Genomic DNA, 15,097 nt, shown 5'->3' on the forward strand with positions numbered 1-15,097 from the left:
TTTTTCCTTCTTTTTTCGTTCATTTTCGACGGGTTCGTTTTTGCCGGAGAGAGTGCAAGTCGACCGGAAACGGCGCAGACTTAATGGCGCGAGTTAGTTTGCCTGTCAGCCGTGACAATGGGACGCGTTTTTTGGCTTGTAGGTTTTGTGTTTTTAGGGAAATGGAGGGTAACGGTGAGAAGATTTTTGCTCGCTCTTCCATTAGCCGGGAGACTTGACTATTTTTGCGGTGGTATTATGGGATATTGTGTATTGAATTCTTTTTTCTGCAAATCAGCGAGGTTGGAAAGAGAACGCGACACTGTTGCAGGGAACGGATGGTTGCGTTAACATTCTTGCGAGATGTAACGGCAAGTGCTGTTTATGATAAAACGAAGATTGGGTTAGGTTCGATGCGTCAAAAATAATATCGAAGCTTTTCGAAAGTAGTTGTAATGTATAAATTGTCGGATTTCTAATCATACGTATAATAAATTGATCGCCCAAGTAATTAACAGAGTTCTAAAGAGTTCCGATTAACTTCTTCGTGTTCACTTACAGTTCGTACAATTTTTATAGAGATGAAAATCGCCCTCAAAGATGAAGCTAATAAACACGTGTCTGGTCAAAATTATTTATTAGTTTTTATTTTTCGAATTTCTTCTTTCAAAATACAAAGTTTCTTAAGTTACGCTATCTCTGATCATTTTCATGGTATCAAACTAAATATATTTACTCCAACTTCGATGGCAATTTTCCTCTAAAAAAAAAAAAAAATGCGCGTCGAATATTGTTTCCAGAACCACAACATCCGAAAATTTCCTAAAAATCGGTGATTATCACTTCAGAAGACGTTCCCCGGTAACTCACGCGAAACTGTATACGCAGCATTTCATATTTACACGACCTAACAGAATCATCTCGGCATAATAGGATCACGGTGAAACAATGTTTCCCTCTCTTTCAAGGAAGTTCGATTATACACATCTCCCCCCCTGATATATATACATATATACCCCTCTTTCCAACAGAGTCGCGAGGAAGCATTCTTTCACTGAGTACAACGGCTCCCGGTGGTTCTCCCGGGGAAGGGAAACTGCGGCTACACTTTGCGAACAACCGCGACATCTGAAATCACTGTCTCGAGCTCTGGCGATGCGCCTTTTCCCCCCTGTCGTCGTCGTCCTCGTCGGTGGTGGTGGTGGAACGACGGGGGAATCTCGTCGACACCCTTTTGAAACGGGAAGCATTGGAGGCAAGGAACCGTAATGGGCCACTATTTCTGTCGCGGCAACTGAAACTTCTTCCCTCCTTTCCGGAACATTGCCCCCAGCGAATTGTTTCCAGCAGGGCCGTTATCGTTTCACTTCCCTCCTTACTCCTTCTTCCTTCTTCCACCTCCTCCTCACTCCTTGAGCCTGAGAGTTGCCCGGATTCCCCCGGTCGTCGGACATAATATCTGCCTCCACCACTCATCCGATTCTTTTTCTCTGTCCGCTCGTTCTCGAGACGATTTACCGGGACGCGAGGCGAAGTAAGTCGGCAGAGACTCTTTTACAGACGATTAGAAACCGGTATCGCTTGCATTACCATTTCATCGTGGATTCTTGCGCGAGTAATGGTCCCTCGAGAGATCGTGGCCCCCTCGAGCGTGTACGCTTCTCGTAATTCTCCCGGATATTGTCCCCTTTCCTTCTCTCTCTCCCTTCTTGTGGTCCTTTCCATAGAGTTCTTTCTTTCAGCGACGTCTTCTCTAGTAAAGCGAAGGAAGAAAGGAAGCAAGTTTGCTTACCAAGGAGGTTTGGGGTTTGGTCGTTAAACCGATCGGTTCTTCGTATTCCGGAAGCGTTTCAGCCTGGTTATCCCTATTCTGGACACGATAAATTACGTTAAACGTAATCGCCGCGTAATTCGCGGAGACAATGCGCCGGAACCGATCGAATCCCCGCGCAAATTGAATTCCAGCTGCCTGGCCGGTCAGCACACCGAACCTCTACCAGTTCGGTAATAAACCGTTCACCGTTATTTGTAATCTTACCCTTCTCTGGATTCCTCCGTCAAGTTAATACTCGTAAATTGTACTAAATTGTTCAGTAACCAGCGTTTTTCTGCCGGTGCTCGTTCGCAGATTACAGTGGTAGGTTTTCACCTGTTAACTGGGTTCACCTCTACAATGGAAAATAAATCTTCCCACTTTGTAATGATAAATGAGATGATACTGTAACCGATGACTGTATTTTTGCCTCGTATCCAAGCGTGAAACTAAATCTAGAGATAGCACGTTCGCATACTCTGTGATAATGTATTTTTTAACATCGGCAGCAATTAAATTCAGTCTTCCGTAGCCTTTCGAATCGCACACACCCGTGGATTCGCTACAATTGCCTATAGTGTCTTCTGCTAAATAAAAAAAAAATTAAAATTGCCTCCTGGCTGTAAAGATAGTGGACAGAATTCAGATGATCCTCCTTTTTATAATTTTGCCTTAGTAGGAGTTGTGCCTATTGTACCAATTTATCCGTCTATTATCTACCACGATGTTTCAAATTGATATTGGTTAATTACCCAAGTAATTATAGAGAAGAAATTTTCAAAAAATCTCTAATGTACCGACAAATGAGAAGAAATCGAGCGAGTACGAAGGAATAAACAGCAGTGAAAGGGACAATCCGTGAACTCTTATTATCTCGTCCCCCGATTGCAAATCTAAACATGTCGTATTTGACATTTAACATTGTCGAGGGGTTATATTAAATAAATAACTCGTGTGGAGTATATTTTAGAAGATGTTCAGACAGATATAGACAAGACAGTGTGCACTTTTATACCTGGGATGTTCGCAGGCATCCCCAAACCATATTTATCGGACGTGTCATAAACCTACCAATATTCTAGGATGTCGATTTTTCCATGCAGTACTCGTAAACCATTTTGCTTCAACAAACATAGGCAAAACATTACAATTAAGACCGAACAATCTCTCGATAAATAAACAATTCAACTTGAAATATTCGCCAACGAATATCCCCACTTACCAGCTGAAGAACAGTACAAAGTAACCTCTGATTACACCGGTCGAGCTAAAGAAAAATTACCTTGACCCTATAATTATTCACACCCCACGGTACGTGACTCCGGCAAGCGGATAACCGTGGAGGGAAGTCACGCATACGTGACACGCCGCCCGTCAAAATGTTAATGATAGCACCGCGGCGCAAAAGGTGAACGCGCGCGTTCACGCAGTCTTGAGGACGTCTCTCCGTGAAGATGTGCACGTGCTCTCGCGCGGCAAACGAGCTCTTTGCGTTTTAGTAGGAAATTATGCACGCTGTTCCGCGTCCGTTTACGAGCCACGGCAGGAAGTTCCGCGAGAGAAAGGGGGCCCCGAGAAAGAGCCTGAAACTGTTTCCCCAAGCTGGCCGACGCGAGCACCAAGCGGCGAAGGAGGAGGAGAGAGGAGGAGAGAGGAACCACAGCCAACAGAGAGAATATCAGAGTTTCACGAGTCAGACAGAAGCGTGGTCGTTGGCTCTCTCTGGTGTTCTTTGTTACACTTGGCGGTGGAGGAGAAGCCAGTGTTGGATGCGGTCCACGAGAGAAAATTCACGACCCCTTCTTGCGTTCAAGCTCCGCCACCCTCGACAACACGGTAATGGCTCCTAGGGCGGATCCTTTCTGGCCGTACGCGACGGCTTTTCCTTAATTTGGTGAACCATAAAACACACGACCTCGTCACCCTTCACGCGGATACGTTTTATCGGCGCGCATAGCGCGAGCCCTCCAGGAATTACTTTATTTATACAAGTAGCGAGAGAGAGAGAGAGAGAGAGGGATAGAGCTGCCCCGGAAGCTTTATGGCGTCGAGTTTTTCCGTCTGCCCGTTGGAGGACTGTATCCACTTGAGGTTACGCCGGATTTCTTGTCTCTTCGTGGTACCAAACGCCCCACGCCGCCACCGACTGTTTAATGCTACCGGCGTAAACGTTAATTCGTTCTTTGATTGCCGCGCACGTTTTCTGCCGTGGAATTTTGACTTCGTTCGTTTAGTTAGCGGACTGGTAAATTGTTACGGTTCTCCTACAGTTTTCGAGCGTTTTAAATGTTTCTGGGTTTTTGTGGGTGGTTGTGTTATCATTTGGACCTTTGTTAAGTATTGGAGAGCAATTTTAGTCTTTTATCAAATTCAGTCGATTATTAATTTTAGTCTTTTATCAGTTTTTGCCGAGGGTGAATCAGTTGAAATGTTCCGCATATTTCTTGAGAACAATTGTGGGTTACTGAAAGACCTCCATCCATGCAGCAATCTTTATTCTTTGCTTCAAAGATAATATCGTTACCACTTGCAAAAAAAAAAAAAAAAAAAAAAAAAAAAAAATAAAAGTAGAGCTGTTGTGTAAATGTTCTGTGTATTCCGATAAATTGATTTTTTTATTGGGAGTATTAATTCTTTAAGAGCAGTGTAATTACTTAATAACGTAGTAAGAGTAACAGTTTAATTACCTTTCTGTACAATGTACATACATATGTTAGGAGCAATTTGAAAATACTAATTTGGTTGTTCCTGTTAGCACTTATTCTCCTTTATTTCTACTTGGATCGAACGAGAACGAGCCAGAATGGATGTAGCCACTAGTACTAATTTGGTAGCCAGGAAGTAGTTAGAACAAGATTGCTGTTGGCAAATAAAAGAGTAAAAATGATGTAAGAGTCTGCAACACCTAATAGTAAAGCCGTACAAAAAACAGATCTGGTAGAAACTTGGCAAAACAGGAATTGATGGTAGGAGCTTCCTTGTGCGAGCGTAAAATGTGTTACTGTTAGGTTCGTAGAAAATCAGCTGAATGTTGAATGTTGCAATTGACCTGCACGAAGAAACAGCAATTACTCTGTTTTACATAAGTAATTGAGAATTAATAACGCTGCAAGAGAATAATTGACTGCATTTCAATTTTGCAATTTTTTTTACTATAATGAAGCATATTCTATAGTCAATGTTTATCAAGGTGCTTAAATAAACGTAAGCAGAAGAATGTTTTGCGATTACTTATAATTAGTATAAATTCTTCAGTTTTTAGTATTATTAATATTGGGCAAATCTCAATATCAAATTCTTCAGTTTTCAATATTGTTGATATTGGGCAAATTCTTCAATTTTCAGTATTATTAATATTGGGCAAATATTTAATACCAAATTCTTCAGTTTTCAATATTATTAATATTGGGCAGAAACCACATACCAAAATCTTCAATTTTTAATATTACTAATATTGGGCAAATATCTAATACCAAATTCTTCAGTTTTCAATATTCTTAATATTGGGCAAAAACCGAAACCTAAAATCTTCAATTTTCAATATTAACTAATTTTTCCAATCCTCAACCCTTTCTCTAGAGCGTAGATCAGTGTGAAAATCAACTGCTTCACGACATTCAAATATCCCTAACTTTCAATCAACAGCGATATCTTACATCCAAAGCACGAAAGTAAAGGAACAAATTGTACGTATCACACAGGCGTATGTGTACGCTCTTCGTATCTGAAGAGTTAACGTTCAATTGCTTCCAAAAGCAAAAAAAGTAAATCAATTTTCCACACAATTCACTTGCCGCGAAACAACCCAGAACAACCTCTTCACAGCTGTGATCGCAATTAATAAAAAGTTCAACGCCTCCGACAGTTGATGCGATACACGAAAGAAAGTCGACGACGACGACGTGGCTTACGTGCTCGTGAAACATAAACGACCGCGTGTATCGCCGTTACGTAGGATGGGTAACAATAGCCGCAGAAAGATATCGTTATGATATTTCCTACGAGACAAAGTGTACCCACGAAAAGTATAAAGAAAAGTCGGGAAAGAGAAAGGAAAGAGTAGTAGGTAGAAGGAGGGAAAGTCGGCGATTGGGGGGAAATCGAGCGAGGGCAAACTATGAAGTCGGCTTCTCGGAGGACAAAGCTTTCTCGTTCAGGATCTCCTTCGACCTGCTCCTCTTCTTCTTCTTCGCCCTTCTTTTCTTTCATTCACCGTCCCTTCTCGGAAATCCTCAAGGAGAGAGAGTCGTCTAGCTCCTCTTTCGTCCTGCCAAGCTTTTTTCCCTTTATCTCGTCCCCGGCGCGGAAAAAGATTCTACCGGCATACCGCTGACTCCGTTCGAGTTAGTTCCGCAATAATCATGAAAAACATTGTGAAGGTTCAATTTCCCGGGAAATACGATGTCTTCTGCGGCAGCCAGCGATGTTTGAAGTGCCCCGAGGAGAAGAGAAAAAAAAAGAGAGGTGTTCTCTCTCTCTCTCTCGAGGAACGCTGTTTCAGCTTGATAATTAATTTTGGAGGCCGTTCTCGAGTTATATATGTATATATATGCATGTTGGTTTGATTAAGAGGAGAGTTAATCTGCGTCAGAAGTGACGATGGAATTATTTCTTCTTCTTCTGTTTTACTCTCTCTCTCTCTTCTTTTTCTTTCAGTGTGTTATTCTTTTTAAGATGTTGGAGTGATGTTGTCGGATTAAGCTGAGAAGGATACCAGGCTAAATATGATATCTGTGTAAATAAGTTGTTCAGCTTGAGGAGGATGAGTGGGATGGGAAGCTGCTTGTTCGACACGTTCTTGATTAAATATCTTCGTGTCGCTGTTCACTGCGTTTAATATGGATTCCTCACGGCAGCTTCCTCTTCTGGGAGTTGTTTGGCTACACCGTGTGCTACAACGATCAATTTTCTTCCCTTTCTTCTCTCTTACTCCGTGTAACCACTTTTTGTTAAATGAAAAATCAAATTCTACGTGTTTCCGTATACACTCGGGCGTTTATATATTAGTATTCTCAAAAATAAATCACACGAAAACGTATTTTTCTTTTAATATACACTTTTTTACCAAAATTTAACATAAAATTTTCCGTCGTTTATACTAATATTCTTAAGAGTAAACGAAATATTTTTCTCTTAACATACACTTTTTTGCCTAGAATTAAATCTGAACGAAATCTCGAATCACCCTGTTTCGATCAAAAACCTAAAAAAAAAGAATTAATTCCCACTGAAATATCGTCGTCAGATGAAAGCACTGCTCGTTTCCACAGACATAAGCTTGAAACCGAGATTCGTATTAGATCTAACAGCACCGTTTCGTCTGTTGCAGGTCTTAATCCGGCCGAGGAGAGGCATGTGAGTACCAAACAATTTAGCTAACACAGAATCGGGGCGGGGTGGGTGTTGCAGTCGCGGTTTCGCCAATGGGCAATCGATAACAGTCTATTAACAACGAATACGGTTGTACCTCATTGGGCGCGTTCGTGCGTAAATAGCAATATCGTTCCGCGCGACGACAGGATTTCACGTGGATCCGGCCGCGAACACGGCGGAATTTCCACGCGGAGGCGAAACGCGATAATCGCATCGGGAAGGCGATCAAACTCCGCCTCGCGCGCGGCAGATTTCGCTTTCCGTGGAAGGCAACGCGCCGCGTAAATAGCAAGCAAGCAACACTAGCGCGCCCGATAACGTTTAATCCCGACTATCGTCCTACTACTTCGATTTCCGCTTCGTCTGTTCCGCTTAAGCGCCGCGCGCGACTGTATCCCCCCACCCGACGATGCACCAAATCGCGTTTGCCGCGTTTCGATAAACGATAGTCTGATCCTTTAAGTGGATTGAATTTCAAACGAATCGTTTTTTTTTTTTTTATTTCGTTTGCAAAGCTGCGAAGATTTACAGTAAGAATTTGAATTTTTGTACTGTAGAGAATTATTTGTGCAATGGGGTTTTTGTTCTCTTCAGTTTCCTTCTTAAATCGAGATTCTTTGGATTAAGAATATTGGAATATTTTAGTTCCTTCCTACGTCGATATTTGGGAAATTCTTCAATACGTACTTTGTGAACCACGTGATTCTGAAGTTTTTTAAATTTCGTTACTATTTTCTGAAAATGTTTTTTAAAAATTGTGGTTAGTATTGTATATTTTTATCGAAGCAGTTGAACGAAGCTTCTAAAATCGTGGCGAAATGTGAATTTAAAGAAACATTTATAAAATGCTTTATTCTGTTCACGTATATTTACTTTGTACTATTTATTATTATGTAATAGTTATTGGTACATCTTTATTATGCATTCAAATTTATGATACACGTACAACATTGAAAATTATAAGTGAAACTTACAACTACGCTGATCTCAAATTGAATTTTTGAAAATGTTTTTTAATTAAAATTTAATAAAATTGCGGTTAATATTCGGATCTTAATTTAGTTAGTACGATTTTTATTGAAGTAATTGAACGAAGCTTCTGAAATCGTCACAAAATATGAATTTAAAAAAAACATTCATAAAATGCTTTATTTTGTTACTATTATATAATAGTTAATAGTAAATCTTTATTCTGCGTTCAAATGTACAAGTTGCATTTACCACTGAAAATTATAATGGGGAAATTAAACGCTGTTCTTATCACTGAAAGCTAAAAATTGAGTCGAAAGAATCTTTAAAAAAGAAAAAGCCAAAAATAACTACCTGAACCATAACTTTTTCACTAAACGGTCACATGTTCGCCATCAGCCTACACAACAGCTAATCCAGTACGAATTTACCTAACTCCAGAATACTCGACACTAACACGCACCAATCCAAACAAACTCGTTCCATTAACCAAACAGTCACACACACATACACACACTCCCCTTCCCTCGAAGTTCGTTAAAACAAACGAATCTATGAATTTATTTTCACACGAGAATCCGAGACCAAGGGAACCGGGAAATTAAACAGATTCGCAATTACAATCTGCGAATGGACGTTGGTGGGCGATCGAATTTCGAGGGGGCGAAACGGTATCGCGTCGATTTCCCCTCGTTTCCTCGGAGCTGGGAAACGGATACGGTGCTCGTAAAATCCGACCCGATTTCCGGGTTTTATGGGTCGCGTGGCCTGTTCCGAAAAAGTCTCGCACCTCTGCCCCGTACTCTGTGTGTATACAGGGTGATTCAACCGAACAGACAAATTTTTTCTCTCCGATAAATACCTGATATTTCGAGTAAACAACCATTGAAACTGAAAACTTAGACCACCTGTACGATTAAATTGTGTTATCTTCAGTATCAAAAAAATATTGTCAACATCCCAAAGAAGCTTGAAAATTTAAGATTTTTATCTGTGAAGCTTTATTACTTCAATATATTTATTAAACAAGAAATATTAGATTTTTCCCGCTATTTCTTATTCGTTCCATTGACCCGTATTTGTGAGCCACCCTGTACGCACGTAAACCGTATACAGCAAGGATTGACCGATGGAATCGGGGGCGACGAGCGGAAGTAGCGCGTTCCACCGGGCGAAGAACGACTCGAACCGCGTCGAATTTCATCTCGTAAAAGAAATTAGAGCGGCTCTGCTCTCTCTCTCTCTCTCTCTCTCTCCCTCGCTCGTTTATATATGTACGTGTATTGCTCTTGGGCAGCTGAAAGGGAATATCAGGGGGGAGCAAATAAAATCAGCTGGCTACGAAACGACAGGAGAAACTGGACGAAATAGAAAGAGCGAGAAGGGAAAAGGGGGATGAAGAGAGGCGTGCAGAGTGGATGAAAGGGGGAGAGAGAGAGAGAGAGAGAGTGTAAGAAGAAAGAGGAAGGCTGTGTGGATCAGCCCAGTGGAAGAGGAGGAAACCTGAAATGGACGTAAAAGCCCGAACACCGGAACACAGGGCCGTAAAAAGCTCGTCGTCAAATGCACCCCCGTTCTTCTCTGCCGTTATCCTCTCTGCCTCCCTTTTCTCCATCTCTCCCTCTCTCTCTTTCTCTTCTGCTAGCGCCCTTTACCCCACCTTTGATAGCATAAAGCGGCTGCTGGGCGCGGCGCGCGCGTTTATTAAAAGCGCTCCGGGCTCCAGGCAAAAAAGAGGCTCCACAGAGAGAGAGAGAGAGAGAGAGAGAATGAGGGAGAGAGGAGAGAACGCTTGGGGACCTCAGCGCGTTCCCGCGTTCCGCTTCCGATCCCTCGAGTGACCTGCCAGGATCGTTCCGCGATCGATGACAGACAAGAAGTCCTCTCTCTCTCTCTCTCTGTATGCTGGGATAAATCGATATTCAAGAACTATAAAGCTCTCGTCGTGGCTGTGTCTAGATCGACGGAACCGCTTCGTGAAAATAGAGCAGAGGGATGTAAAATGAAGATTTCTACGGTGAATTTGTTTTATTACCGAGTTAGATCGAGAAATTATTTAGAGGAGTTGGAAACTGATTGGGTTGTGTTCGGAGAAGTTCGGAGTTTTAAGAGTGTATCCGAGAAATTGCAGATCGTTATCTGAGATATTAAACGGAGTGGAACGGGTTTGCGTTGAAACGAGCGTGTTGCTTATCGCCGGGTTCGAACGCGTATTTCACTAAACAGGATTTTCTAAGCCCGCAGACGGTGGTTATCTCGAGATCTAATCGACGGGTCGACTTGAAAGTTGAACAGGATATTCTTAGAAATCCTCGAGGAACGCAGTGTTTTTTTTTTTTTTTTTTTGTGTAGAGATCATTTCTCTGTAACAGAAGAAAAAGAAGAAGAACGTACAACAAAGTTCAATTAAACTACCACCTGTACTTTCCACGAACGATATCCTACAATTTCCATCTTGTTGCTCGTGTTTTCGCAGCTCTTTAACGAGGTCGTGATGAAAAAAAAACGATAAGCAATCTGTTAATCGATTCCGCGATAAAGATTCCGGCAATTAACTCTTATAACACTGGGAGCAGAGCAAAAACTGAGTCTATCAATTCTCTCCAATGATCCGAGGAAAACCTCGAAGGAGCGAGGGATTTTGTATTCAAGGAAGCGTGTAAAGCGGTCGCGTTATTAATCGGGGGAACGAGTAATTCGATTGCGTTCGGTAGACGCGAGGGGACCGATCGATAACGATTATTAATTAATACGTCGGACCATTTTATAAAACTCTATCTTCATCCTTCTCTCTCTCTCTCTCTCTCTCTGGGATGTAGTACGCGATTAACTGGATTGTACCGGTCGCGCGCGAGAGGCCGTCGTTCATATTATTCGGCCGGGTGAGTGATTTCCAGCGTAATTATCTTTTCGGCGTGGCTCTTTTCCGCGACCGTCATTACGGGCCGTGTTTTAACAGCGTACACACCCAGCATAACTTGCGCAATTTGCCGGCGGTACCCGTGGCTCGCGGCCGGACCGATAATTAGCGTCCGTTTAATATGCACAATTATTACGGATTGATAATCGGGGCTGCGCATCCATTACACCGGCATTGAGATAGATGGTAATAGGTTTCCATCGGTATTAGCTCTCTCTCCCTTCGTGTGTTCTGCTCTCTCTCTCTCTCTCTCCCTCTCGCTTTATATCTCTGTGTGTCTGTGTGTGTCGGGATTGTCCTCGTCGCACCGAGAGTCGCGCTCGCACGTAATCTCGCAGCGCTTTCATAATGTGTACGGGACCGGGTAGCGATGGGACTAATTCGATTATCGTTCGGAAATTTTCAATCGGCACCCGGTTAATCCGGGTAGATCGCGTCCAGAGGAAAGATTTGTGGAGAAAAACGGTCGGTTCGAAAAGGGGTGGATTATCCTTGGTTTATTTGAATTATGCACAGGGACCGTTTGTCCACCGAATTAACACCGGAGCCCGGAAATGCCTGTTCATTTTTACGAGCTTCGGGATACATTGACGTATTTACGGATTGCTAGATTTATCTTTTCTCCGAATTGCAAACTCGCAATTGAATTTCGAAAATACGAAATTACCGTAGAAATTTTTGTTTTGCTGGGAATATTACTCGTTGGAGAGAAACAAATTTCTTTCATGGAGTTAAAGAGGATTATAGATTACAGATCCTCGGAAAATCATTACGAGTGTATTTTACTTGGAAGACCAGTTAAACACTACACAACCTAAAATACAAACGAACAATTCACTCAAATCTGCCCTTCTCTAAGCTACACCACGAAATTGATTATCATAGCGAAATTAAATCAACTCGTCAGAGGAACACCGAACAAGTTTCGCGAAAATGTTCGCTACACTCGCGAGTAGTTCGTACCCATCGCTACGTCGTCTCCGTCTCTCTCGAACCCTTTCATCGTTACCGTTCACACGTCTCTGTCCCTCCCTGCACCCCCTACTTTTCCTCCGGGGCAATCCTCTTTCGCTACCTGTCTCCATCCCTCCCGTGTACACAACTCCCTCCCTTCTTCTCCCCGCTTCCTCGTTTCCCTTTCACGCTCTCTCCCTTCCATCGAACTTGTATTTATCTTCGTTGCACACCCCGCGCCAGCCTTACAGGATCCCGTACGCCACACCACCACCACCACCGCCAGCCCGAGGGCTATGAAATTGAAATATGAATGCTAATGGGGTGGTTGGCTCGTGTCGCGTCGTATAATGTTACTGATTGCTAGTACGTCGGTCCTTTTACCCCTCCCTCCCTCTCTCTCTCTCCCTCGCGCGCCACTACCCTCTTGCCAGCCCCATTCTCCTCTGTTGCTCCGTTGCTTTGGATGCTGGGAACAGACTACGTGACGCGTGTTCCTCCTCCTCCTCCTCCGCGTCTTGCTCGCTTGCGTGTCGCGTAATTGGAACTCCAAATAATGGTAGTTTTCGACCTGGTTCGACCGTACCTTACCCGGGGATCAAACGTTGCACGCGTACACAGGCAATTCTACGTTAGATCACGCACGAATTACGCTCTGATTTTCTTACGAATTCACCGCGTTTATTAGGTCGTCTCTGGAGGGGAAACTCGAACGATTTTCGTGGAATGCGTGTGGAGTGGAACAGTCCGTAACGCGGGAAATGCGAATTAAGTTGCATGAATCGTCGGTCGAATTTTCTTCAGCTTCAGAAGTCGTTATACCACGGCAGTAGCAATGTTTTAATAGCATTATACGAGGTTCTGCTGTAATTTTAGAAGTTTCGGAAAATTGGACTGAATTTAAAATTAGAGACGATTAAATTTGAAAGAATTCAGAAGTTGTGTCTTTTTTTTATTTTGTTACACCACGAAAGTAGCAATCTTTCATCGCGTTATACGAGGTTCTGCTGCAATTTTAAAAGTTTAGGGAAATTTCGCTGGAATTAAAATCACAGGCGATTAAATTTCAAAGAATTGTACGAATTTTAATTTCGAAAAGAAGCGTTCGAAAATAACAGAGAGAAATCTGGGGAATATTAAAAAGTAGAAATAAAGTTTGCACGGGTTGCGTAGGATAGTGACAATTCTCGAGCGATTTTACGTGAGAATGATTCGAGCGTGAGGGGAAAAGCGAAGGCAGAAAATTGCGATGGTTATTCGGTTTTCGCGTGTTTCGGAAGATAGGCGAGGAGAATTCAGCCACGTCCCGTGAACCGGGGCGCGTAGAAATTTATATTTGTTTGTTTATCCCCGTTGGATCCTCCGGTTCCGCGCCCGAGCAAACGTTTGCTCTCGAGCGACGACGCCTAGCGTCGAGCCAGCCGGATTACACGAGCAACGCGCGCACAGTGCAATTTAAAATTAACCCGGGAAACCGGAGCACTGGTAGGCAAGATGCTCTCCGCGGGAGCGGTGTGCAAACACGCGAGGAACGCGGCGTGGAAGAGCCGGTGTAAAAACGCTCGATGCTCCGTGAAGCTGGTTTTGGAAGAGGGTGTGTCGTAACACGCGGAGTTTTCAACCCTTGGATATCGGATTAACGAGAGGAAAATTCGTATGTAATATTTCCTCTTGGTTTTCTTCATCGTTTGTGCAATTTCATAATTGGTTTGGCGGAATTAATTAATATAATTGAGATTATGCGGTATCCAGAATAATAAAAGAAAAATTCATAGATAATATTTCCTATTTTATTTCTTTTTCATTTTTTTATCATTTTTGTAATTTGACGATTAGTTTTTTCAAATTAAGTAACATAATTGAGTTTATCGATTCTGTCTCTAGAATCAGATTAACAAAATAAAAATTCATCGAGAATTCTATTTTATTTCTTTTTCATTATTTATCATTTTTCTAATTTGAGGATTAATTTTCTCAAATTAAGTAATATAATTGAGATTATGGTTTCTGCCCCTAGAAATCAGATTAACAAAAGAAAAATTCGTATATAATATCCTCTAGTTTATTTCCGTTTCCTTTTTTGTCATTTTTGTAATTTGACGATTAGTTTTTTCAAATTAAGTAACATAATTGAGTTTGCGGATTGTGTCTCTAAAATTAGATGCTATTTTCTATTTTGTTTCCCCTCTGCATTTTTCAATCGTTTTTGCAATTTGATAATCAGTTCGGCGAAGTTGATTAAGTGGCGTAATTGAGTTTATGGTTTGTACACGGTTAATAAGTAATATTTAATAGAATCGAAAGTTGTTCGAGTACAATAGCTAAGTAAATGGCTGTTAATTAATTATGGAAGTCTGCTCGAATAATACTTGGAGAGTGATTCGGATAATCGGAATGGAATAATTTATGACGATTATTGTGCTGCTCCAATCGGATATGAATTGATTATTCAAACAATTATTTGAAATAGATATACGTATGTTTCAAATGATTAATAATCGCCTGTGAATCGGTTCAATGTGAGAATTGAGTATCTAGTAAATATGGTGGTGCATACCGGAGCTCTTCTGTCTGACACAATGTCTTTCTGCACGGCCACGTTTCCCCTTTACCTCAATTATTATTAACACTCTCTAATTATTTTAATACAGTCGCTCATCTCATCAACACGCGTACACACTGCTAAAACACGAAGGCCAAAGATGACGTCTGCCAAATTGTTCAATTATTTATTTCCGCGGGTACGAAACCATTCGAAATGTATTCGAAAAGTAAAAAATTACAAAAATTCGAAAAGTAATTTTACCATACCTGATTCATCTTAATTTTTCATTTAATCCAACAATAATTAACCCTTATGTCAGTAACCAGAATTGTCGTCTACTCTATCGTCCAATTTTAGTAGCTTTCTGATAAGAAAATTCTAAAAGTTCTCCGATAACAAAATTCTAAGCTTGAGGCAAACACGGATGGGAAATGTGCGAAATAACAACGATCTGGCCGGATATTTCAATCTTTCACCTGGAAGATCGAATATTTTAAGTGAGAATTATGCAAAAACGTACCCGGTTATTGACATAAGGGTTAAA

General features: G+C 41.7%; 1 protein-coding gene across 1 annotated transcript in view; it reads left to right on the forward strand.

Moving 5' to 3' along the window:
• LOC108578741 (protein groucho-1-like) overlaps positions 1–15,097 on the forward strand; it is a 164,367-nt gene that overhangs the window by 125,041 nt on the left and 24,229 nt on the right. Inside the window, exon 7 of the mRNA XM_017942125.1 lies at positions 7,122–7,147. Coding sequence (XP_017797614.1) covers positions 7,122–7,147 — 26 coding nt within the window. The remainder of the gene's footprint in view (positions 1–7,121; positions 7,148–15,097) is intronic.

The sequence above is a fragment of the Habropoda laboriosa genome, unplaced genomic scaffold (genome assembly GCF_001263275.1).
Source record: "Habropoda laboriosa isolate 0110345459 unplaced genomic scaffold, ASM126327v1 scaffold28, whole genome shotgun sequence".
Lineage (NCBI taxonomy): Eukaryota > Metazoa > Arthropoda > Insecta > Hymenoptera > Apidae > Habropoda > Habropoda laboriosa.